General features: G+C 42.3%; 1 protein-coding gene across 1 annotated transcript in view; it reads left to right on the top strand.

Moving 5' to 3' along the window:
- Window positions 1–2248: 2248 nt before the first annotated feature.
- Window positions 2249–27421, top strand: part of LOC127236382 (contactin-associated protein like 5-1-like) — a 116292-nt gene continuing 91119 nt past the window's right edge. Inside the window, exons 1-3 of the mRNA XM_051204007.1 lie at window positions 2249–2273; window positions 2331–2480; window positions 6417–6588. Of these exons, the coding sequence (XP_051059964.1) occupies window positions 2249–2273; window positions 2331–2480; window positions 6417–6588 (347 nt within the window). The remainder of the gene's footprint in view (window positions 2274–2330; window positions 2481–6416; window positions 6589–27421) is intronic.

The following is a 27421-nucleotide window of genomic DNA, read 5'->3' as shown; positions in this document are numbered from 1 at the left end:
TCTTTGATTTTCATTAGCATATATTATCTATATGTAATTGGTTTCACACACATGCACAATATATTTTGATCATATTCACTTCATTACACTCTCTCCCGTCCCCCCCCCCCAACTCATACTGTCCCCTCCCCTTCCAAACTGGTCCTCTTGCTACTTTCATGACTTTGCTTTTAATAGCCAATGAGTTTTGTTAGCATTGTTTACAGGAGCATGGTAGGGAGTTACAGGTTCTGGGGTTACTTAATAGTGGCTACACTGCTGGTGGAAATGCCCTCTTATCTAGCATCGATTAACTGGGCAGAAAATATGGTGGGCTGAATTGTCATGAGCTCCTCACACTCTGGGATTGGTGGGCCAGACCTTGTGTAGGTCTTATGTTGGTAATCAAAGTTCCTGTAAATTCAAGAGTGCAAACAACCATGCTATGCCCAGAGTCAGTCTAAGTGTCCATTGGCTAGGTTGCTCTAATTTTTTGTCTGCTTCATTGGCTTAAAGTCAGTGTTTTAACCTTTTGTTATAATTGCCCCTGCCTTTTAACTGTGGTTAATTCCAGAATTCGAAGGCATATGATGTTAATGTCTGTACTTTTCCAACCCCAAGGGTGTTTTGGACTCATGGTTTTGTCCATCAATGTGACTTCACATGAGATGCTAGAGCATACACCTCTAGTAGGAGTTGCAATCCCTAGAGCCATCTTTAAGTACAGTCAGTGAGGAAACTGAGGCAATTAGAAGGAAAGCAGCTCAGGACACAGCCAGGCTCATTGAAGATAGTCTGAATAGTCAACATGTATCCATTGTGGTGTTATGGCCTGAGCAGTCAATATCACTGTTTATTTCAGTGTTCAATGGGCCATAGTCAAGCAGTAATCTCCCTAGATGGCAATTTTTTTGAGAGACAAAACTGTGCCTTCATGGCTAATTCCTAGTACAGCTTCCCCAGTAAGGTCGGTCAGGATCAAGACAAGTTGCTTTTAATTAGCAACCTCTTTGCCCCCCAGATGCTCAGGGAATTGTCCTCTGATGGTGTTTGACCCCTTTAGCACTGCTACCAAACTGGTATGATCATATTTGCAGAGGATGAGTCAGAGATCAGGGAAGGCAGCTGACTCAGCAATGTTTTATCATAAACTAAGGGAAAAAAACTGTTGGAGTCCAGAAAGACAGTTCAGCCAGTAAAGGTGCCTTCCACAAAGCCTGAGCACTTGACTTAGATTCCTGGGATCCGAGTAGTGGGAGGAGAGATTCAATTGGCACAAATTGTTGTTTGACATTTACATGTGAACATATACACCCCACACACATATAATCAACTAAATATATTAAAGTTTCTACAGTTGGCGCTCAATAATCTGGTCCCGGTTGCAGTAGGAGAGACTCTCTGCTTTGCAAGGGGGCTGGCCTAGTCTCTTTTGTAATCTGACATGAAAGTGCACATGTCTGGAGAATGAGGCTTTATAGGACACAGGGAAGGCTAATAGGATATTGAGGAGGATATGCTCAAAGCACATTACATTCTTAAACAGAAACTACCCTCATGTAGCTGTGATGAGTCATGTCAATTGTCACCTTGATGCAATCTAGACTCACCCAGGAGCAAGCCTTCAGGAACACTCAAGATGGATTATAGAAATAAAGGTTAGACTTAGAATATGTGTGATTATAGTAGTTTACTTGGGAAGACCCAGCTTGAGTAGGCGGGGTCATTCCCTGGGCTGGGCCTCTGATCCTGGACTGAGCTTAGTGGAGCCAGCAAGCTAAAAAGCAGCAAGTGTTTATCCTTGTGTTTCCTAAGTGTGGGTGTTTTGTAACCAGCTGCACCTGCTGCTTGACTCCCTTGCCACTGTGAACAGTATCCTTGAGCTGAGCCATGAAATAAACCCTGTATCCTTTGAGTTAATTTTGTCAGGGTATTTTATCACAGCAACAGGAAAGGAAACTAAGACAACGTCCCTACATAATTAAACAATTTGCCAGAGCTAGTATATCCCAGTGGTGAAGTGCTCTCATATTGGCCATGCCAGGGCCCGGTTTTGATTCTAGGAACCAATGGTTAAAACAAAAACAAAAAGCAGTAGAATTTGGGGATACAATGGCTGGTCTCATTTTGAGGGGGGGTTTAAGAGGGTATCATTTTTAGGGTTTTCTTTTACAGTCATTCATCAGCACCCTAGTTAATATATAGCATGCCTTTATTTGGCCACAAATCTCTGTTTGTCCCTTTTGTGTCTAGGCCAAAACTATCAGAAATGGCGTTGGACAAGAGACTAAGCTGTAAGGCAGAGGAGGGAGATGACCCTCATGAAACAACCTTTCCTCTTTCTTTTGCAGGCAGTGACTTGAATGATGGCCTGTGGCATTCCGTCAGCATCAATGCCAGGAGAAACCGTGTTACTCTCACTCTGGATAATGGTGCTGCTTCCCCGGCTCCAGACACCTCTCGACTGCAGATTTATTCCGGAAATAGTTACTACTTTGGAGGTAAACTCCCTAGCCTTTGAGACTTCAAATAAAAGGACAGGGGACTTGTTCTTAACATATGCTTTGTCAGCTAGGCAACCCTCCCCACAGCTCTGCCTGCACACACAACGTGCACACAAGCCCCAGACAGTGAGAAACCAAAACCTCAGACAACTGTGCAAACGTAAACTAGCTAGGGCACTGCTGAGGATAGAAGGAACAGCAGCTACAAGAGCTGGCTTACATAACTCATCAAAGGAGATTCTTTCAGCCGTGCCAAGCTCCATGGTCCTAGCTGAAAACTTCCAGAACAGGATCTGAGAGTCAGCAATTGCATGCAAGATGGAAACTCAAATGGGAGGCACCACCAGCCTGCTCAGTCATCCAGGTCACGCCACTGCCACTGTTTTTGTGAGCCTTGTCTCCCCTTTCCTATGTCTTGGAGTTCACCCACACCCACAGAGGAATGTGTGGATAGGAGCTAGGGTCCACAGGGGGAGCCATTGCTATTTCTGGATGGCTGCTCTTTCTAATGTTTGCGGAACCCTTGCAACATTCCTAGTGACACCAAGCAAAACAAACTGGGATGGGCGAAGCTTACGAGGCAGTTTACTATTTTTATAAATAAACCCATGTGGTGTAGTTTTACAATTTTTATTTATCATTCTCTCATGCAATACATACCATGCCATGCTGAGTAGTTTAAGTGTGTCTTTTATTGAAAGAGAGAGTGCCTACTTCTGTAATCTTGGTCTGTCTTACAGAAGCCACATCTAAAGCTCTTAAGATATAGTCCCTGGACTCACATTCCTAGAACACGGAGAACAATTTCAGGATTTCTGGGAGATGTGAGCAAGAGCAGAAGACAGGCTTAGTGAAGCATAGTGGTGGAGGGCTTGCTCAGCATGTAAAAGGCACTGGTCTCTACATACAGCACCACACACACACACACACACACACCCAAACCCCATGCACACTCCACACACAGTACCACATGCACACCCAAACCCCATGCACACTCCACACACAGCACACATGCACACCCAAACACCATGCACACTCTCCACTCACAGCACCACCACTGTAGGGACAGTGGCACAAACTGGCTCAGCTCTTGTGGATATGAGCCTGAAATGACCCTGTCCTAGAGCTGACAGTTCCCTCACATGAGGTGACTGAAGACAAGCGCTGAAAAATAGCATCACTGAAGAGAAGGCAAGATGTCTGTCTCCCTGGGCAAAGGCACTTGTTGATCAAATCTAAGGACTTGAATCCTGTCCTTGGAACACATAGTGGGAGAAGGGAATGGACTCCATAAATCTGTCTTTTGACTTCCACAAATGCATGGCTGCACATGCTTATCTGCACTCTTTTGCTCACACATAATAATAAAAAATAATAATAGCAATAAAACATAGACTGTCATTACCTGGAATCTCCCACAAACTAATCATACACTTTCCACTGAACTCCATCCCAAACACTGTTGTCTCTTAGCTCCGAAATCTACAAATCATCCATTTCTTCCAAAGGAAATGTATGGAAGGCTTGACATACAAAAGGGTCTTTGCACAGGTACAGAATTGATATGCAGGGCCTCCTTGGAAGGAAGCAATGAGGAACAAGACGAGTGAGGTTGGATTTTAGCATGAGGAAGTCCCAGTGTCCTTCCCTTACAATCACCATTACACCCACAGCAGTAGCATATACCTTTAGGTGATAGTATTTCCATATGACAGATAATAAGGCTTGTGTTTGTTGAAATAGAATAATCTGTAGGTTGGAAAGATAGCTCAGTCATAAAGTACTTACTTTGTAATCATAAGGACCTGTGGGAGGATGGCTAGAGCCTCCAGAAAGCCAACCTTTGTATACATGCCTGTAATCTTCAGGCAACAAATGCCAGTGAACCTGGCATACACAGTGGCAAACAGAAAACACATCCTCAGAAAAGGTAGAATGCACCATGTCTTGTAGTTGCTCTGTAATACCCATGCATAGACTGTGACATGTGCGCACCCATACTCACATACATTGTCACTAGAAGGTTAATAATAATCTGTAAACAGCTATGGAGACACTGCCTATATGGAGAAAATTCAAATCTGTGTTCACTGCAGCCCCCTAGTGAAAGCAAGTGATTGGGGAAAAAATGCAGAGAAATGCTCACAACCCCAAGTTGTGTATTCTATATCACATACTATATTTTAGCAATAGAGAAAGAATGATGGTCAAGAATTTATTTGCAGGCAAAATGGCTTTGAATAATCATGTTACAGTAATCATCTGAAATATCCCAGAGGCAAAAATGGCTCTCCTCCTCCAGCAAGAATATTGCTAAATTCTGGGTGAGTTTCCATGGGTGCTAGCCTTAAAGTGTGAAGATTTATCTATGATTTGAACAGTGTTTAAACAAACCCTCACACACAGACTGTAAACTTAAGGAAGGTGAAAAATGAGCTTCAGTAATAATAGTCAACTTCCATAAATTCTCTCTACAGCTTCAATTAGAAGTTGTAGCATCTCTTCATTTTATAGTGTGCCTGTGAGCTGTTAACCAGCTGCTGGGCTTCAGCCCCGCAGTGACTGTCTATTAGAGATGGCTGAAATAATTCCCCATTATTTATGGCTTATTGCAGTGTTTCAGGCTCACATTCCCATATGCTCTGAACCTATTAAAACCACCAAGATGGAGTTTGTAAGAGCACACATGCTCATCTACCTCCACGGTCTCCACCCATCTTAATGAGGAGTAGGTTGTCCTGGCTGCAGGTGATGCTAAACAGGTGCAAAACATTTTTATCTCTAAAGAACACTCTTTAAGAGATATGGTGTTAACCTTTTGCATGTGCTATTGCAGCCTATAACTATGTGCGCTTAAGCCCACAGTTCTCTTAACGTCTGGATTGGTTTTGCACAGCATGTACAAATCCTGCTTGGCTTCTGAGAGTACCTTTCTCGTGAACTAAGCCTGTTAATACTCCGCAATTAACCAGACAATTACTCTGCTGCCATCCTTAGCAAAGCATGATTTCCTTAGAAAGAAAGTGTAATTCAGAATGGCATTGTGAATTTAGATGTGTGTTTTGAGACAGAACCAACATTTTCAAGCACTTAACAATATGTGAACAGTATGGGAAAGATGCCATTCAAAAGAAAGATGAATAGGTTTCCAACAGGAAAGAGTGATGTGTGTGTGTGTGTGTGTGTGTGTGTGTGTGTGAGAGAGAGAGAGAGAGAGAGAGAGAGAGAGAGAGAGAGAGAGAATTGGTAAATGCTTGTTATGAAAGTATGAGATTCTGAGTTTGGATTCTCAGTACCTATAAGATACTTGGCATGGCATGGAACACCTTGAATCTTAGTGCTGAGATAAACAGGCTCCTCTGGAGGCTGTGCATGTCAGCAAGCTCCAGTTTGAGAGAAGGGTCACTGTCACAGAAAGTGACATGAAGAGTGAAGGCAGATTCCTGAAGCTCATGACCAGCCAGTCTAGGTAAATTAGTGACCACTTGGTTCACAAAGAGACCTTATCTCAAAGAGTAAAATGGAAAATGGGGGGGCATACTGATATTAACCTCTGGCTTTTACAGTACCCACATGAAACATTTCATGTGCAGGCATGCACACACATCAACACACACACACACACACACACACACACACACACACACAGAGAGAGAGAGAGAGAGAGAGAGAGAGAGAGAGAGAGAGAGGGAGTTAAGGTAAAAGTTATACCAAAGATATTTCCTTTGGCACGTTGTTTCCTTTATAGTGACTGAATATACCCATTTTGCATAATTTCTGCCCATCCTCCTGAGCTAGGATTTACAACCAAAGTGTGCCCTGCTGTGAATAAAAAAGTGCCCAAATAATTAGACCTCAAGGTCTTCCGTCAATAGGTTGCCAAAGCAATGACAGATCATTTCAGTGTTCTTCATCTTTTTCTCTGTCCCACAGGGTGCCCCGACAATCTCACCGATTCCCAATGCTTAAATCCCATTAAGGCTTTCCAAGGCTGCATGAGGCTCATCTTTATTGATAACCAGCCCAAGGACCTCATTTCAGTTCAGCAAGGTTCCCTGGGGAATTTTAGTGATTTACACATTGATCTGTGTAGCATCAAAGACAGGTAATTATTGTCTTGTCTCCTCTGTTCCCCCACCCCTTCCTGTTCTCACTGTTCTAAATATGAGTTTCTTTAAGCAAAGTTCTAATCCACTGACATTAGCCACATTAGACATAATTGAGTCGCCTAATGGAAAATATTTCTGAAAGGATTTCAGGCCCAGAGAAAAACGGTTTAAATTAGTTGAGTCTCTCTTCGTGTTGACTTGCAGCAAATGGGATATGCAAATTAAATCAAAATACAAATTTGTGAAAGGATTAAAATTTTATGCATAAACAACATTTGATTACTTTGAAGTTAAGAGTAAAGCAGAAAGGAGGGAGGAATTTCTTCTCCCCTAAACCAGTTCATTCTTTGCCTGCTGTGGCTAACCTTCCAATAATGGCACAAATCTTCAGGAAATTCATAGCTAAGGGTTTGGCTATGCTAGACATGGATGTCCTCAGTTGGGGGATGGCTGGTCCTAGCTGCTACCAACCCTAATCAAAGAGAGCAGACAGTAGGCTGGTGAGAATCAGTTTTTATTCTGCAGCCCAGAGATCTACCATGGCATTCAGTTTCCAGTTGTATCCCTCCTAGAAATTGGCTCCTGTTACATTGGAAAATTCTAGAATTAAAGTCAGAAAACCAAAGAGAATGAATAGCGAACTTTAGCAAGATTTTGCCATATTCCTTCTGTAGCACATACCTGCTTCATTCTGCTAATTCTGCCTCCCCATCTTGAGATATCAATGAGCCAGTGTGTAAATAAAATTTGTTAAGTGTTTACACATGTTTTGGTATTAGAAATCCTTGGCTACATTAATTAGCTGCTGCTATAAACTGAAACATACCTGTGAAACGCGTGGTGCTAGGAGGAACACATGATACCAGTAAGTTGGTACCACTGTGAGGATAAGGAATGGGACTGAGGAAGTTTGGGTACGTGATTGAATTATATCCTAAAGGATAAGGCAAAACCATGCCCAGCAAAGGTGAGAATAGACAGAAGCTAGTAGGAGACACAGAACAGAGTGGAAACAACATGGTTCCAAGAGTTATCAACTCAAAGGAATTTAGGCTTTGCATTTAAAGTCTCTAGTACTGTGGTGCAGTTCATAACTCTAACAGCATATGATAATTTTCTTGGCAACATTTATTCCCTGAGTAGAAAGTAACTGATGGCTTGTCTTGCAATTTACCATGTCTTAGGTTCAGTTGCTATAGCCCAGGTCCTGGGCCATGCAGATAAGGTACATGGCTTCTATACACATGGGGGTGTGTATGGAGTCATCACAAAGAGAGCCATTGTGCTTGCAGAATTTGGTTCCATGCTCTGTGTGAGAATTAAGGAGGAACACCGTCAGACTTGGTGGCTAGAAACATGAGTTGGGAAAAAATGTAGGGCAAGAGTTAAGGGAGTTTGGGTGGTGAGTGTCCCAGTCCAGGGGAGAAAATGACAAAAAGCACCAGGTACCTTTACTGGAGAACATGGGAAGTCAGCCATTCAGAACATGGTCTCTGCTAATGCTGGAAATGACTGCTATAATTAGATGGAACAGAACACACATTTCTGATAATAAATACCATTTCACATGGGATCACCAACATACTACACTGACTTCTTTTTTATTTTCCCCACATTGACTATTGATCTCATGCCCCCCCAATTTGACCAGATGTGAAAGTGAGCAATAAAATATGTGTTTCATTAAAATGTGCTAATTCAGAAATACCCAAATCAAAGCTATTACAGGAATGGCTACCACCCAAAGTCTATATTCCCAGCAAGGGAGAAGCTTCCAAATCCATCAGCTGGTGTAGTATGTTATGTACTGCTGATCAATACAGGGACATTTGTCAATGGAGATCTCTTTGCTGTCTTAATATACAATCAAGGAAGCTCTCATTATTTTTGATTACATGAAAGTCATTGCCATCTACCCTGCATCATTACTTTTGTGTAATTTTAGTTTTGAGTAATTATATTACATACAATGGTGTTTTGGTTAATTGTATAATGAGGAATGTGTTTCATTTAGTGGGTAAATGGTATGTTTCTGTTGATTTGCAGTCACTTTCTCTAACAAAATGGAAACTGTGGCCAAAACAAATTTACACTTGCTTGACATCTGTGATGGGTGTGCCTGGGTGGGTGGGGAGGTTGTTACAAAGATAGGCGATTCCTGACTTTTGCGTTTTTCTTTTATTTATTTACTTTTTGTAACAAAGACACATGTCACAATAAAAGTGCCTTGATACGTAAACTAGGAGCAACAATAGACATGTAAAATAAAGAGGTCAGAGGCTAGAGGTCAGGCAAACAGAGAGAAGCCTTTCCTGCTTGGGGAAGCAGACACAAGGGGTCTCTGGGGCTCCCCAGCCAGCTGAAAGGGTGAGAGTCAGGTTTAGTATAAACTGCTCCACTGCTCTTTTGGTGTAGAAATCAGTGTGAACTTGTTAGCCACTTGGTATGAACATGCCTGCTAGTGGTGGCAGGCTTGGGGGATGACTCTGGCTGCAGTTTCCCTAACACTGCTCCAAGGAGCACTGAGTGTCTCTTCTTGAACCTCAGATACCACGGTCTCTATCCTTGCCTTCTCATGGGCGTTTCTTCCTTCACAGCGTCATGGGGACCCCATGCACATCTGGAATTTTATTTCCTTGTTCCCAACTGTGCCGCTTACAAATTTCAATGTCTTAGTGTTGGTCCTTTTCCCAGAAGTTGGACACAGGAAGGCCATGGCAGTCTTAAGAGAAAAGAAACACATTGTTCTTTCTTCTTCTTCTTTTTTTAATCGTAAGGGGCTCCTCTGTGGACTCTTACAAGCTCTTTGAAAGGGTGCTTGCAAACTGGTAGGTTCTGTTCTTTGGCATTGGGTAAAATCAGCCTTTCGAACATCATTTTATGGCTGGAGAGATGTCTTATTAGCTGTAAGTATTTGCTTCACAAGTGTGTGTCCTGAGTTCAGATCCCAAAACCCATGTAAGCAAGGTCACATGTGACGACTATAACTCTAGTACTGTGGGAGATAGTGCTGGAGGGTCCCTGAAGCTTACTGGCTATCATCCTAGACAGAAACACCACCAACAAAAACAAACAACATAATTACTGCGCGTTCCAGGTTCCAGGAAGAACCTTGCCTCGAAAGAATAGTAGAGGAGGATTGTGCACAGGCATGCTTATGTGCACATACATGCACATAACACACACAACAAATAATGTTGCTAAACCTTTGTTAGGACTGACAGTCACTGGTTTATATTCAGCTTTCTGGAATGGCAGAAATATTTTGGATGTCACGTCCCATTCCCTGTGAACTGCCCTCATACAGCAATCATACAGGGGAAGCTTCATGGATATCATCCAGTCCTGGTCCCAAACATACAGAAATGAACGGAACATGGAGGGTCCAAAATCTATTATGGAAGCAGGGGTTATTGCCCTGGTCTCTACTACTGTATCCTGAGCACTTCTATTCCATTTAAAAGTGCAAACCATTTGCTTTTTTTCTACTGGGTGGATCACACACCAAACAGTTCAGTTTCCTGCAGCCAAATATGTTATAAAACACGGTTTCCCCTCCATATCTGGTTCTTTTTTTTTTTTTTTTTTTTTTTTTTTTTTTTTCTCCTAGCACATTTTCTACTAAGAAGAGCATGCGTCTCAATCTCTGGTCAAGATTCGTAGCTTTTCAGCTTGAGCACGGGGAGCCACAAGCACAGAGAATGAGAAAACATTATGTTGGATAACCTCCACAAACAGATTCTTGATACATCCCACCCCATGTGTGGGTGGGTGTTAAAAACAGTGGGTAATATAAAAAGATTGCTTTGCTGGGTAATACATATGTGTCTGAGTGCTTATCTAAAACAGAAAGCCTTCATATCAGGTGCCAGGAAAGCCATGGTAAGGGCAATGCCCACACAATCTAAACTCTTCTCTGTAAGTGAGAAATGCTACAATATGGTATTCTCCCTTCATGCATGAAATAGGGCCAAAATAAGAGCAGGCTCATCTCTGTGGGTTTTTTTTTTTTTTTTTTTTTTTTGTTTTTGTTTTTTAATACTTTTTTGCCCTGTTTCATGGAGGAAAAGGAAAGGTTGTATTTTTTTGCAGTAATTCCTAAATAAGCATTTTTTAAATATTATTTTCTTTGACTCTCTCCACATTCCTACAAAGCCCAAGTGGCTCTTCCAGTGTAACTTGTTAGGGAAAGAAATGTCTAAGGCTAGAAGGTAGCTCTGAAGTTGGAGCCCTTGCTGCTCTGGGAGAGGACCAGGTTTGATTCCCAGCACCCGTGTATTGCAGTTAAATAAGGATCAGGATAAACAAATAGGCCGAATAGATGTTTATTCAGGGAGAAATAACTTACAACCTAGACAGATGAACACCAGGAAATTCCACCCGATCCTCTCCTGTCCGAGTCCCATCAGCAAGAGAGCTTTTCCCTTTCCTCCTCATCTCCTAGTCCCGCCTATCTTGCTTTCCTATTGGCCAACAGTGCTTTATTCATTAAACCAGTATGAGAAACATATTTATAGAATCACATCTCTCATCATCTCCTCTTTTCTGTCTAAATAAAAAGAAGGGTTTTAACCTTAACATAGCAAAATATATCACACAACAGTTATCAAATAAGAATCACAGTTAACACTATTTAGTCCATTAACATTTAGCAAGATTGAAAGAGACTATTCTATCATCTATCTTATATTTGTGAGTCTAAATTCCTATATGTAACTTATCTTTAATCCTAACTAAGGAAAACTATAACTATCTGTCTTCAACTCCTTCAAAGACCACAGAAGGATAGTATATAAAGAGACATCTTGCCTTGTCAGTCACCTGAATTTCTTCGGTAATCTTCCATCTTCAGCCCATAGGCCATAGTGTGTCTGGCAGACTCTTCAGCAAAGTAGGAAAGTTTAAACTGTCTGCCTGTATTGGCAGTTTGTCAGTCACTTTTCTCTGTGTCCTGTAGACTGTCTGGCAGACACTTCCACGAAGCAGGAACTCTGTAGCAATGTTCATCTTGCATCAGCCGTCACTTTTCTGTGGGTCCTGCATGTCCAGTTTATGCAGCATAACGCCAAACAGTCCAGACGAGAGCAGTATCTTGTCCAAATGGCTAGTCTTGCCACATTGGAAGCAAACTCCATAACGCGTTTCTTCAATGTCCATCTTCCTTTCTGATGCAGGTGGCATTGCCAGGAGCATTTATGTCTCACTGTCAAGAAAAACCCTAAACCATTTTAAATGCCATACATATTCTGTAGGTCTTTGAAAGGTTTGAAGAATTCCTATCCATCTCAAATATATCTCTGTATATCTAGAAACCCTAAACTAACTTAACTATTAGTTTTGACTATTATAGGTAACTATCTATAATCTGTTCTAAATTATACATTACATATCTAATTGAGCTATATAAACATAATACCAAAATGAAGAGAAATATACATATCATAAAATTGACCTTATATTACATCGATAAATGAAAATCCATTCCAAAACAAAGTATTCATATCTATACCATAATCCCCTTTATATCTTTAAAAAGATTGGTTGTGCTCATTAACCATTTATAACCAACTCCATTTAAATTAAAAAAAAACATTTATAAACAATATTTGGAAATTAGGGTGTTCTTTCCATACTACTTCCTGCTGATAGTTGGTGCTGTCATGGGGATCCTAAGAAGATGCAGAAATCCTGGCTGTAGTCTGCAGTTGCCCATCCGCACTTCCTGTCTATCCTAGTATCGTTATTTTCCTTCTCAGGTCTTGATGAGGTTGAATATTAAACTATCACAACTATTACTCTCTCTTCCTAGTTAGATATATTAGGTACTAGACTTACATTTTCTAGCTTAGGACAACTCTTTTGTAAACTCCATTATACCTTCACCTTAGGACTAGATATGTTGGTCGTTTTGTTCTCGATTTTCCTTTTCTTAGAGCACACTTGTTATTCACTGTTTTGTTACCACCAATGCCCAGGGGAGTTTACCAATGACTTGTTCAAGGTCTCATGTTTAGTGGTCATGGGAGCCAGAAGTAACCCCAGTGTTTGCCGGTTCCAGAGTTTATGGAAAGTGTGCAGGGCCAGTTGCTAAAATTCCACGAAGAGTAAGGGCTTGGTTGGTCAGAGCAAGTAAAAGAAGGTGCCACCAAGGAAGGAATAAGGAACCTGAGTAGTGGGATAGCTTTAGGCAGGTCAAGGAGCATGGCCAGGCATAGTGTGGGACTGGGAGTATGGAAGGTGTTGAGCATCTGTTTGCATGGTCAGAAGGATGCATCTGTTAACAGCAAAGCCTAGTTAGGAATAGAAGTCAGGACCGGATGAACTTGCCAGAACAACAAAAATGTCTGCAATATGACTAAGAGTTAAATTAATAGCTTGTCTTTAAATAATACTTGCTATGAGCCAGAACAAGGGTGTGTGTGTGTGTGTGTGTGTGTGTGTGTGTGTGTGTGTGTGTGCAACCCTAATCGCAGGGATCATCATTAACTACATTTTCTAATAATGAGTTTGAGACACAGAAACAAGCTATGCATCAATAAATCTATTTAGAGAGAATTGGGCTGTTTCTCCAAAGTGCTCCCTCTAACATGCAGAGACCAGGGTCCCCAAACTCTTTGGTAGGAATGTGTAGCAGAAAGTGATGAGTTTCCTTCCAGGTTGGGTCAGAAATCATATAGTGTAAGAGCTTGGAAAACCATTCAGTTGGCAATGTGTTTGCTGCCAAAGCATGAGGACCAGGCTCTGGAATCCTGCACCCACATAGGTCAGTTAGAGTAGTATACTTACAGGCCTACCACAGGAAGGCCAAGACAGGAGGATCCCTGGAGTCCTCTGGCCAGGTAGTCTCCCAAAATCCATCAGTTGCACATTCAGTGAGGAAACTGGCCTCAAAATAGAAGTGGCATGTAGAGTGATTGAAGAAGACCAATACCATGGATCTTTGTTCCCCTCATGCACCACAAACACGTGTACCGGCATCTTCAACAGCATGTGCATTCATGACCCAAAACAACAGTTTCTGTCCTTGTCACAGCCTTGTGAAGAACATGCTCTGACACAGGACAGCAGGGCCTACTTCCTGTTGCCTTCAGCTTCCCTGCTATAGAGACAGTATGAGCAGTTACTTCCTGTTCCTGTGGAAAACTTTCTCTGCCACCGTGGATTGTATGCCCTTGAAGTGTAAACTAGAATCAGCCCTTCCTCTCTTAATTTCCCTCCCATCAAACATTCTGTCATAGCAATGAAGAAAGGAATGAAAGTAGACACTGGGTACTCTTATTCATAGAAAATACAAACAGCCAACCACAATGAGGGTGGCACTTCAACCTTTCCCATAAGGCTGTGGTAAGAAGTCTCCCTCAGTGACTGACAATCTGAAACACTAGGGCTTAAAACAAAGACATAACAATGGCCCTTGAATTATCACAAGAGTTTGTTCTAAGGCCCATTGTTTGGCAAGTGATGCGCAGAGTGGGTGTTCTCAGAGCAGTGAGAAACCTGATTTCAAGGGCTGTCTGCACTGCCTTCCAGAGAAATACCAAGACCGAAAGGCAGTTTCTGAAACACAGAAGCCAAGGGAGCTTTTCCTATAGACAGAAACACGACAAAAGATGACTTTACATTCTCAAGTTCTTTCTATGAGCCTGAGACATTTCTAAATTAATAATTAGAAGACAAAGGAGCCCTCTGCATTGATCTCTTCCCAAGATCAATACATCAGTAAGCCTTCCTGTGACACTCTGATAAGGGCTCCCCATCTGTTTATCCTGTTAAAGAGGCTCCTTGCTACACAGCCGATGTAACTAACATCTAGTTTATTCCTTATCTCCTGTGATGTACACTCTTTGGGGCTGAGAGGGAAAGGGCTGTCCCAGAGGAAACACCGATTGCCACTGTCAATATCATTAACAGATATAATTAGAAGGAAAAGTAGCTTCATAATTTGAGTTGCTGAGGAATTTGGATCTGGCCTCCCAAAAAGGTATCTGCCTATTGCTGCTATGAAAACTAAATTTACAAAGGTAAGCAATGTTGTTTTGAATTAAGAGCTGCCAAAGAAGTTGAGAGAACACAAGTACGACCTTGTTCATTTGTCTGTGACATGGACTCTTTAAATGTTTAGATGATTAATTAACTAATTAATTGAATTTGAGACGCAGTCCCTTATAGCCCAGGCTGGCTTCAAACCTTCCCTGTAGCCAAGGATGAACTTCTATTACTCATCCTTTTACCACTACCTCCCAGGGGTGCCATCGTGCAGAGCCAGATCAAAGCCAGGGCTTGATAAATTCTAGCCAAGCACTCTACCCCCAGAGTCTCTTCTCTGGTCCTTATAATGACCTAGGCATCCGAATGCTTAGCTAGATCCATCTATTCAAACATCATTGTTGCTTAAGGGTAGTCACCATCATTTTAAATCTTCAACTGCCTGAAGGAAGTGTTGTCTCTCTACTTGTGAGATAAGGAAACTCGTATCACACACCACCTTCCGTTACAATGTAATCAAACTCTGTTAGTTACATTTTGACTCAAGTTTGCACACACTCAAGTTTGCCATTTCACCCTCTTCTAGAGAGCTGTCGGTGTCCAGAGGGATAATGCATAGGTCTTATAATTAGAAAGTGTTCAAACCAAATGCAGATATCATTATTCCATCTTGTCTCATGGATTTTGGACAAGGATTGATTGAGAGCAAGAGATAGCAAGCTCTTCAGGTTTCAAGCAAGGAAGACAGCAATGGGTTGGACTCCATGGCCAGCAGCATGGCGTGTTTAGAACCCTGACAGGTACAACAAAGACGAAAGTTCCTTGAATAGTTTGCCTACATACATTACCTAGTATTAATGTTTTTGTTTGAGTAAACAGGTTGCAAATTTTCCCTATACATTTACCTTCACTTTAAAAACATCCCTTCAGCATGGTTTATTAAGTTCCGGCAAAGGCCAATATCCTAGTACATGAGAAACATGCAGGCTCAGTCAACTAAAAGCAGAGAGTGGCTTGAAAGAAAGGAGATCGAATCAGAGCATTTGGATCTCTAAGTACTGTAGGACCAAACTCCTTGAATGTCTACTGTATACACAACACAATTGACGTCATAGAAAAAAAATATTAGACGTACCCTTCTACCTGCTTTTTTACATTTTAAAAGACAGATTTTGAATGAAGTATTTAAGTAGGGGACTGTCCTTCATTTGACTAAGAAAATCATACCAGAAATGGCTCTTAAGCAAATCTAGGTTCATAAAGATTTGACCAAATAATGGGAAGAATGGCTCATTTGGTGACATGTCCCATTTGCAAACATGAAGATCTGAGTTCAGTCCTCACATCCATGTAAAATGGCTGGCTGGATATGTTACCAGATAGTTGTTGAGTATCATCCAGGGGAGGTGGGTCATTGTGACTCGTTAGCCAGGCAGCCTGACATAACAGGCATGTTTCAGTCTAAACAAAGACAAAGTGATGATTCCTAAAGAGTGACTTTTGAGATTATCGGCTAGTTTTCACATGCACTCAATCACATATCCATGATGCATGCCTATGCACATGTATACACATGCATTCACACACACACACACACACACACACACACACACACACTTTCCCCTAGTGCTCTCACACACAAAAATTCAAGAATCCTAATTAGTCTTTATGTATGCTCCCATTTGCTGAGAGATTTCTTGTAATCTGCTAATAGTGCTCTGTGGTCTTGTCAAATCTTTTATTCCTACTTATTTGTATGCCAGGTTTGTTTCCTTGTCCTGCAGTAGAGGGGTGAACAAGAAAGAACATCTTTGATATTGGAGTGTATGCTCTGACTTTGGCCATGTTCTGGCTTGCTGATAACCTTGGTTATAAGAGGTCAAATGCCACTACAATGGGACATTCATTCATTCATGTGTAATATTTACAGCTCTGGTAGAGGGCTCTGTGATGTGTTTGGCAGGCGTTTCTGTTTGATATGAATCTGAGGGGCCTGAGTGTAGAGTTCTGTTCTCCTTTCATAGGAACTTACTTGTTTAGGATTTTATTTTATTTTATTGGCATTGGTGTTTTGCCTGCATGCATGTCTGCCCGAAGATGTTGGATCCCCTTAAGTTGAAGTTACAGACAGTTGTGTGATGCCATTTGGGTGCTGGGAATTGAACCTGGATTGTCTGGAAAAGTGGCCAGTGATTAACCAAGGAGCCATCTCTTTAGCCCCTCTTAGGAACTTTCTAATAGATACTTTAGCTAAAAGTAAATCTCCCAAATGTCCTAATAATTGTCAACTTGCTCTAATCTAAGGTCCCTAACAGATAAACCTTTGGCATGTCTGCCAGTGAGTTTCTAGATTGAGGTTAACTGAGATGGGAAGACTTACTCTGTATGTGAGTAGCACCATCCCATGGGCTGGGGTCAGGAGCTGAATGAAAAGAGGTTAGTGATCGGACCACAAGCATTCACCCATGCTTGCTTTCTGGCTTCCCGTACACCAGCTGTCACCAGCTGTCTCCTGTACCTGCGGCCATGCATTCCACATCGTGGTGGGCTGTACCGTCAATTCGTGAGCCACAGTAACGCTTCCTTCCTTAAGTGGGTTTTGGCAAGGATTTCATCACTTCACTGAGACAAAAACCTATTGTGTATATAAGGAGCTCTCATGTCTGCTGTAGCACCCTCCCGCATCCATTTCTGCCTCCTTCCCAAAGCAGTTCCTGGTTAAAGGGCCTGCCTGCTTGCTATTAGTTCCACCTACATTCCACCAAACATGAAGGGAAAGCCTGCCTAAGTCGCCAACACGTCCACACCAGAGTGGAGGCAGGGGTCTTTCAGCTGGCCAGTTCGTAAGATCCAAGTTTCTGAAAATGACAGGAGGAATAAACATTGTCAAGGTCACTTGAATTAGCAGGCTTACTCATGCTGAACTGAAATTCTAGAGTTTGTGTATGAAGACCTGCATACCAGTGGAGGGAGGGTGAGAACCCGGTTGCATACCAGTGGAGGGAGGGTGAGAACCCGGTTGCATACCAGTGGAGGGAGGGTGAGAACCCGGTTGCATACCAGTGGAGGGAGGGTGAGAACCGGTTGGCAGCTGTTTGAACAAGTAGCACGGTAAGGGTACAAATTACTGTTAATTTCACTGATGTTAAATAATTGCCCAACAGCTACACTATCTCCAAAACACAGGAAGTCAAACATTGAGAAAGAGCAGCACATTCTCAGCCATCTCGCCAATATCCCTGTTGTATTCTCCTCCTCCTCCGATACACACTCCAGACAATTAAATCATGACGCATGAGAAGAGGGACCAAGCATAAGATGCCACTACCATGAATGGAGATGGAAAGGGGCTCCATTAGAAAAATGCTTCCCAGGACAAGCATGAATCCTGATTCTGAGTCCCAGGCACCACTAAAAATGCCAAGTGTGAGATGTCAGCGTAGGAGAGCTAGAGATGGATGGGTCCCTGGGGCTGTTTCAGTAAGCAACCTGGTTGAACTGGTGAGTTCTCAGTAGAACTGAGAGACCACCTTAAAAATTAAGATGGACAGTATCCTGAGGAATGACAGCCAAGGTTGTCCTCCAGCCTCCACACGCATATATGTACAGTCATGCAACACGCATGTGCATGAAAACACATGCACACAAAATCTGCCCATATTTCTCTAAGCATAGTGAATTCATAGGACGACATTTCTATACATATGGGGATATGCTTTAGATATGGAAATAAAGTAGCAGGGGATGATTCTCTTTGACACAGGCTCCCACTTCCCTAAATATGCATTTGTTACTTTAATACAAATAGAGCTTGTTTTGATTATGCGTGTCGGTGTCTATGCAGAATGTGCCCAAATGTGAGTGGATATACAGGTACATGTGTACCCGGAAGACCAGCTGCTCACACATGCTGTTTTTCCGAGTCACTCTCCACCTTGTTTTTTGCTACAGAATCTCTCCCTGAACCTGTACTTTACCAATTTGGGTACTGGAGAGTGATTGGCTGACTATTCCCAGTACTTTGAGAAAGAATTACAACTGTAGCCACACCCTACCTGCCCCAAAGCCCCCAGCCCCCCAATAATCCACATTGCTGTCTTCCCTTTCTGGATTCAGTATTTGTTTTGTAGAAGAGAGTTCTTTTCTTTTTTTTATTTATTTTTTATTTTGCATGTTGATCCCAGTTCCCTCTCCATCCCTTCCTCTCCCTCCCTCCCTTTTACCCTCTCTGCCCTCTCACATGCACCCTCGCCACCCTCCCCTCCCATCCCCCCACCCCAATTCCACATGTAGGGCAATGTCATCCAGGTGGGGTCATGTTAATCTGTCAAGTCATTTGAAGTAGGAACTAGGACTTCTCTCCTGTCTCTAGGTTAAGGCAGTATCCCTCCATGAGGGATGTGTCCACAAGGTCCTTTTGTGCACCAGGAATACATCTGGTGCACCTGGTTCCACTGTCTGAGGTCCCTTAGACTGCTCAGTCCTTTTAGCTGAGACCCATATTCAGGGGGGCCTGAATCAGTCCCATGCTGGATTCCCAGCTATCAGTCTGGGGGCCTGTTAGCTCCTCCTTGTTCAGAAGAGAGTTCTTGATGTCAAATGATACATTCTGCTGATAGCAGTGCTTTGCAATTGAGTTAATAACTTAACATTTCAGACTTTAACAGTATTTGCTCCACAAGTGAACAGTACCCTTTGGTGTTGGCCAAAGTATTTACTCAAGATGAAAAGTGAATTTGAAAAATATCCACCTGAAACCCTTCAAACTCAGGGAAGGATGAGAACAAGTTGGAAGAGATTTGCCCAAGTGGTAAGGAAAGAACACACATTAGTGAGGTTTTCAGTGCTAGTAAATAATTCCCCAACATCAGCAGCCTGTCAGTACCACAGGAAGAGAAGTATAGAGAGAATGGCACATTTTCACAGCTCGATCCAGACTCTGTGATGCACTTTCCTGAAATACGCACTCAACACAATTGAATAATGGCATGCCATCTGAGAGTTAGGAATTCAGCCCCTCACCTCTCTCTCATCTTGAAATTTTCCCACATGGTTAGTGCCAGATATTGCTCTATTTGAAAAGCAAGAATGCCTCATAAAAGCACCATTGGAGCCAGCTGTCATTATCCACGTGGTGCTAAGTGCTCCTTCTGTAACCACTAGATAGCAAGAGTATTTTTGTTTAGCAGGGTGATCATAAAATTAGACAAGCAAGCCACAGCAATGTAATCTATAAATAATAGGTGGAAGGAAGCGTGCTAGCATGATATCCTTATTACAGTCTTGTGCTTTAAGAAAAAAAAAATGGGGCAGGTCTGCCAAGGGGGAGGATTGTGGAGAGAAGGCAGCTCAAGAGCTAGAAGAAACAGACAAGCCATCTGTGGTGACTTAAGGATATGAGTTCTCTCCCCATCATGAGGCATGGGTAGAATTTCCTAGGAAGCCATGTAGCTCCTGGAGGTCAGGTTGGCAGCTGTGACATTGGCTCCATTTGCCTGGTAGAAAGGGGAAAAGCATTGTCACTGAAGGATGCTAACAGGTTTGTGTCCTGGTGAGCTCTTATCTGAAAGAGAAGTTACTAAAGAATAAAGAGTTCTCATGAGCCCAGAAAGCTAGAGCATAACCAAACACTAAGTTGACTTTTACTTTTTCCAAATCTTCATCAAAAGTGCCTGTCAACCCATGAAGTAGCTCTGTTGTTTTATTTATTGGCTATGGCAGACTTTACCACCTTCTGATCTAGAAAGATGCTTCTAACTTCTGTCCGATGTTATCTAGCACCTGCCCCCACCCCTCTGTGTGTGTGTGTGTGTGTGTGTGCGCGCGCACGTGTCTGTATATATGTATGTGTTTGTAGGTGTGTGTGTGTATGTGTATGTATGTATGTGTATGTGTGTTTTCAGGTGTGTGTGTGTGTGTATGTATGTGTGTGGATGTGGATGTGTGTTTGCAGGTGTGTGCGTGTATTATGTATGTGTGTGGATGTGTGTGTGTGTTTGCAGGTATACATGTATGTGTGTGTGTGTATGTGTAGGTTCAATGTCAATGACAAGTTTCTTCCTCGGTTGCTTTCCTTATTCTTTTGTGACAGAGCCTCTTACTAAGATCATTTACAGCTTTCTGATTTGGCCACAGTGTCTGCCTAGCAAACTCCAGGGATCCCTCTGTCTCTCCAGTGCTAAGATTACAGATGCATGCCACCATGTCCTACATTTACATGAGTTCTGGGGATCCAAGCCCAGATCCTCATGGTTTCATGGTTTCATAGCAAGCATGTAACTGAAAAATCCATATCCCTAGACCCTAAAGAGTCATTTAACAAGATGAAAAATAATGAGGAAAGACTATAAGAGATGTGTTTTTTTTTTTCCACTTTGAAATTTTTCCTTATCTTGTTTCTACATTAGAGTCTAAGTAGGGTCACTTAAATATAGTAAAATAAAACAGGTTCCATGGCAGAGCCCATTCTCTACTAATTATCTGTCTCAAACCTTTGGAGCGCTATATTGGAGCATAAACACAAACTCTTCTCATTTTATAAGGGACTGCGCTGACATTGACAGGTGTTAAATGGCTTTCCCAAGTTATATAGAGAGCAACTATTTTCATTACAAATTTAACAGGCTCTTAAGAACCTTTGAAAATTTCAAAATATTGTTTCCCCTTGAAAGTTAAGCAACTCACTGAATGCATCTTTGTGAATCACCTGAAAGATACAGGATATCACCTATACAAAGCTCCCCTGTGCCTAGAACAATGATGATATTGCCAAGGGAAGAATATGTCACATTAAAAGGCTGATAAGTTGAGACATGAATAAAGAAAAGCAGATGTCTGGAGATAATTGGACATGAGGAACTAAACAAAGAACTTGCTAATAATGAATGTTGGAAATAATGGCAGCCCATTCTCAGGTAAAAATATAAAACAGGAAGCAGTAGGAAAGGATCTGTTGCACACCTACCTCTTTGTTCCTTGGTCTTAGTGACAAAGTGGATCAGAATATTTCTCCTGCTGTGCTTTCAATGGAAAATGTCCCCCACAGGCTCATGTGTTTGAACACTCGGTCCCTACCTGTTTGGGAAGGTTGTGTGAAATTTAGAAGGTAATGACTAGATGGAGGATATGGATCACTGGGGGTGGTCCTTGGTGTTTGATAGGCAAGCTCACTTCCTGTTCACTTCTCTTTTTTATGGTTGCAATGTGACCAGCTGGTCTCCTGTTTCTGTTGTCGGGCATTCCCTTCCCTTTGATCATGCCTTGGCTGCTGTGATGGAACCCCTCCTCTTGAAGTAAAAGGCAGCTAAACTTTTCCTTACATAACTTTGATCAGGTGTTTTATCATAGCAACTGGGGAAGTAACTAATACAGAGCCCATGTAAGTGGTGAGGTTGCAATGCCATGTTTACTTTAAAGAATCAAGCATTATAGGTATAGTCTATACTACTCATTGGAATGCTTGTGACATTCCATTTTATGTTGAAATGGATGAAGTCTGTAGTGATGGTTATGAAGCTGAACTATGGTGATTGAAACTAGAAACTGACTTTTAAAAATTTGTTCAATTTTAATAATTTTAAATTTTGATTGACATCAAACTTAGAAACCCTGTAACTATTCTTATTCTGGTCCTAGGTCTGACTCAAAAGACTTTTCAATATTTTGCAAGTGTATAAAGATGAAGAAAACATATTGCCAATCCTAGTGAAAATACTGGGCCCCAGTAAAATTGAAATTTTCAAAATCAGCTTGTGAGCTGAGAGTCTTGTATCCAACACCAGTCTTTTGTGAGATTGGTTTGCATAGATCATAATCCTGATGCCTGGTAGTCCTGGAAATCCACTGAGGGTGAATTCTAAGATTTAGGATTTATGAGACTTCTTGGATGATGAGTTCCAAGGTAAAGGCCATTTATAAAAGGTTTGCTGACTTCAGCTGGTATGTGTGTGTGTGCCTGTGTGGTAGGATTTTCCCTGCTGGCCGGGGCCCACTGCTGCACCAGCCCCACATAATGCACTGAGATATTATATTTGATATAATTCTGTTGGCCAGTTACTAGTTTCTTATCGGCTAGCTCTGTCTTAAATATTAACCCATTTCTATTAATCTAAGTATTTTCACGTGGTCTTATCTTACCGGAGAGAGGGGCTGGTGTTCTCTCTCCATCCTCCATCTTGAATCTCCTCCCTACTCCTTCCTCAAATACTCCTTGTCTCCTAGTCCCGCCTGCCTTGCTTTCCTATTGGCCAACAGTGCTTTATTCATTAGCCAATATAAGAACATATTTACAGAATGGCAACTCCCATCGTGTGTGTGTGTGTGTGTGTGTGTGTGTGTGTGTGTGTGTGTGTGTATAAAACTCATATTAATTTTCAAGACAGAATCTCACACTGAATTTGGACTGACCTGAATTTGGTAGACTAGATGCCCAGAAAGCCCCAGGGATACACCTATCTCTACCTTCTGGCCCTGGGATTCTAGATGGCTGATATGACAGCAGGGACATCCTCATTCTATACATTCCTCACTGAATCATCTCCCAAGCCCCTCACCTAGGTCTTTGCACTAGCATAAATGAAAGATTTTCATGCCCAATTTCAGGAAGTAACCTACCACATATGTAATTCGACAATAGAGTAATCTTAAAATGTTGTTCTAATTCTGTGGCTTCTAGCTTTGTATTCCAGAATGTTTAAAAATAATTGAGAATTCATTTTAGAATGGAGAATTTAGTACCCCAGTCATAAGCATTTGAATTAAGTTAATTTGGAATGAAGCCTGGGTTTGTGTTGTATCAAACACCCCAGGAAGTTTGTGGGCTTTATAGAAACATTGAGTCAGCACATAAAACACATTTGTCTATTGGGCACATCATAACTTTGGCACAACCAAATTTTTTTCCCTACAGAGTAGGGAGCTAGACATACATCTATGCCTGAGTTAACCATGGTCTAGAGAAAATTGTTTCTCTGTCCAAATAAGTTAGAGATGTGTCAAAGTAAGAAAAGTTAATAAACTAATAAATTTTTGCTGCAGGATTTGTGTGTGTGTGTGTGTGTGTGTGTGTGTGTGAGAGAGAGAGAGAGAGAGAGAGAGAGAGAGAGAGAGAGAGAGAGAGAGAGAGAGAGAGAGAGAGAAACAGGATGTGTGTGGGGGGGCATTGTACAGCATGTATGTTCCATCCTTATAAACTATAAGAGAGGAACTCATCAGAAGCAGTTTACATTTTGCAAACACATCTGATCACTGTAATGGTTAGTATAGTTTTTTTAATATGGTACCTTCTAGACTCATCTTGGAACCAAACATATGAGCATGTCTGTGAAGGACTTTGGGGATTGAGTTAATTAAGGAAGGTCTGTCCTGGATACATGCAGCACCTGTAGGTGGAGTGGGCACTGGAGAGGATGGAAAGGCAAAAGGAGCTCTCAGCAGCATCCATTCCCTGCTTCCTGGCTGTAGATGCTGTTATGAAGTCTGCCTCCACCTGTTGCTACACTTTCCTTGCTATGACAAGCCAAAACCAACTGACCCTCTTTTAGCAGTATTTGTCAAGTGGTTTGGAATAGGCACAAGGGAAGTGACTAATACAGCTATGAAGCCTTTCTCTTGGTGAAACTGCATCTCAACATGTTTCTCAAAATGCTGCTCTGGGTTTCATAAATCATCATAATCACCAGGCACCCTTAGCTTTCACTGTGAGCACAAAGGCTACACAGAAGGGCCCTGGGGGCTTTGGTAGACACTGGCATCCACATCCCTTCTCTGTGAAACAGATGCTCTATTTTCTCTTTTCTCACAAGTTTCCCTTCCAGTGTTATAGAGCATGTGCTTTTGAATTGTTCATTTGGAGGATCACAGCCGCCGGCTTGGCTTCTAAGATCTTCAGTCCCCAAGTGACTCTTGAGTTCTGAGCCTCAGTTTTCTGGACCCAGTGATGCTGTCTTAAAAGGTTGCTTTATTGATCTGTTAGAATAATTCCAGTTACAGCCTACTAAGGCTACTTCACCAACTGCGGGACAGAACACATACCTGAGACAGTGGCTTTGTTTTACATATGAGAGAATGAGGCAAGAATAAAAGGGAGCTAAATCTATCCTCTCTAACTCCGAAGAGCCTGAGGGTACTAACACCTGCAGCTTTTACATCAACCTCAGTCAGTGTTTCTAATAATGGTGATGCTGAATGAACTTGATACAGATTCCAGCCAGCATTTAAGATCCAGGGAAAGACAAAAAGAGCAGCAAGGGTCTGTGCCGCAAAAAGGGGCAGGAAGGATGGGGTACAAGTTAGCCTCTGAAGGGAAAACTTCTAATCAAAATTGAAAGGAGACTCTGGGCAGCTAACAATCATCACATGACATTCCTTTGCAAATGAGTGGAAATGGAACTGATGAACAGCTAAAGACTGGGATTTCTAGTGTGGGTTGTGACGAGAATTTTCTTTGAAAGTGAGAGACAATGACAGTAGAAAGTTGTGCCTTCTTGTGTTGAAATAGGTGACTCTAGGATGTCTTTTAGAAGCACCTACAATTCAGTGTGTGTGTGTGTGTGTGTGATATACATTTGTATATTGAGTATGACCCTGCACACATACTTATATATTAGAGGAGGGTGTCATGTCCTTTTCCATTACTTTCTCATTCCCTTGAGACAAGTTCTCTCCCTGACCCTGAAACTAAGCAGGCAAGAGCATGCCTCAGGAATCCTCCTGTCTTTTACCCCACAGTGCTAAAGTTACAGGTACATGTATACTCAGCTCTGTTTTATAACATGGGTGCTGGGGATTAGAATTCTGGATCGTTCTTATGACTGACTCTCAGGTGTTCTTACCTGCTGAGCCACCTTCCCAGCCCAAGCATTTTAATTTTTTTTTCTGTTTCAGACTAGGGCATTCTTTGCCATTACTGGTTGCAGCAGCTAGTTTCTATGTCAACTTGACCCAAACTGAAGTCATTAGGGAACTAGAAACTTCAATTAAGAAAAATGCCCCCACCAGACTGTCCTGTGGCGAGTTTTCTTGATTGATGATTGATATGGGGTAGGAGCAACTCAATGTGGGTATCGCCACCCCTGGGTCGATGGTTCTGGGTGCTTTAAAGAAGCAGGCTAAGCAAGCCATGAGGAGGAAATCGGTAAGTACCACTCCACCAAGGTCTCCACACCAGCCCTCGCCTCCAGGTTTCTCCTATTTGAGTTCCTGACATGACTTCCATCAGTGACAGAGTGAGAGTTGTAACGTGAAATAAACTCTTTCCTCCCCAAGCAGCTTTGGCTCATGCTGTTTGATTAGGGCAACAGAAACTCTAAGACACCGTTACTGGGAGATCTTGAGTTTCCACGGTAGCAGTCTGGTTCTTGTGTTCTCAAAAGACAATAATTCAGACAGTACACAGTAGAAAGCAAACAGCCAAGAGTGCAATTAGCACAAACGGGGGACGCAGACCTTCATTGTCAGAGGGAGCAAATAAGGCTGCAAGGAGCTGGCCTTGGGGCTGTCATTTCTCTTCTGTCAACTGTCCCCTCCTGGGTGCCTCCTCCCTGGCGGGTACTGTCAGGGAAGGGATACACTTTTTTTTTTTTTTTTTTTTTTTTTTTTTGAAGCCCATTGTACTCAGAGTTCAAACTGGTAGAAGTACATATGCACTGTGTGGAGGGATTTAAGAGCCATGGAAGTTGAAGAGTTCACTAGAGTGAAGGGGCTCAGCATGCTGCACATATTCCCCCAGAGAGGAAGCTAGGTTCGAGTGATCTGGTTCAAGTTCAACAGCACCACCTCCTGTTCTTTATAACCTGTTGTAGTGACTTCCATCACTGTATCCCATTTGAGGGGCCTGAGCTGGCCCAGCTTGACTCAGGATCATTGATGCTTATCCTTTACATCCTGTTCGAGGGATGTGCTACCATTAGTCAGTCCTTCCCAGAGATACTTCCTGCCCAACATCACAAGCTCCTCTGGGAATTTTATAATCTTTTTTCATGCCTTGCTTTTGCCACCGTAGACTAACCCGTTCATCCATCCAGGTCAAAGGTACCATCCTCAAGGTTCTCCAACGGGGGATGAGTGGGAATGGGTATTTTGATAGGGGATACTTCAGGCTGCAGAGTGCTCAAGTGGCAATATTGACCACTGTGGTGGTTTGAAATAGAATGAATCGGCTCCTATTTGCATGTTTAGTTACCAGTTGGTGGAACACTGGGAGAAATATTCGCAGGTGTGGTCTTGTGTCACTGGGCATGGTTCCAAGTCATCTCCAGTTGGCTCTCTCCCCTCTCTGCCTTGGGGTTGTTGTCTCAACAGGTAAGCTGTTGGCAACTGGCCCAGCACCATGTGTGCCTGCCCGTTGCCATGCTCCCCATTCTGATGGCCATGCATTCACCCTCTGAGAGTGTATGCCCTCAGAGAAACTTTTCTTGTGTAAGTTGTCTTGGTCATGTGTCTTATCACAGCAATAAAAAGAGACTGAGATTCCCATGCAGGACTGTGAAGAGCAGGAAAATTACACAGAAATCTCAAAAGTCCTGGAAGTAGAGACTGAGACCCAGGCTTAGCATGCTCTGTGTGTGTGTGTGTGTGTGTGTGTGTGTGTGTGTGTGTGTGTGTGTGTCCATCCTGTTCTCCTGTTGTAGAGACCTGTTCACCCCATGATTGAGCTTTGTAAGCATAAGCCTTAATTTTCCTAAAATGGTTTAAATTGGGGTTTTGAGAATTTCCAACCAAGCTTCTTATTAACAGGAGACTCATTAGGCCAAAGTGTTCACACTTATAAACACTGAAATGTTTAAGCAAGCCTAAAAGCAAAAGACAGAATCATGCTAAGGAAGACTTGATGCTGTCCTTTCC

The sequence above is a fragment of the Phodopus roborovskii genome, unplaced genomic scaffold, assembly GCF_943737965.1.
Source record: "Phodopus roborovskii unplaced genomic scaffold, PHOROB, whole genome shotgun sequence".
Classification (NCBI taxonomy): Eukaryota; Metazoa; Chordata; class Mammalia; order Rodentia; family Cricetidae; genus Phodopus; species Phodopus roborovskii.
Note: the sequence above shows the minus strand (reverse complement) of the source record. Positions and strands in the feature narration are given on the sequence as shown.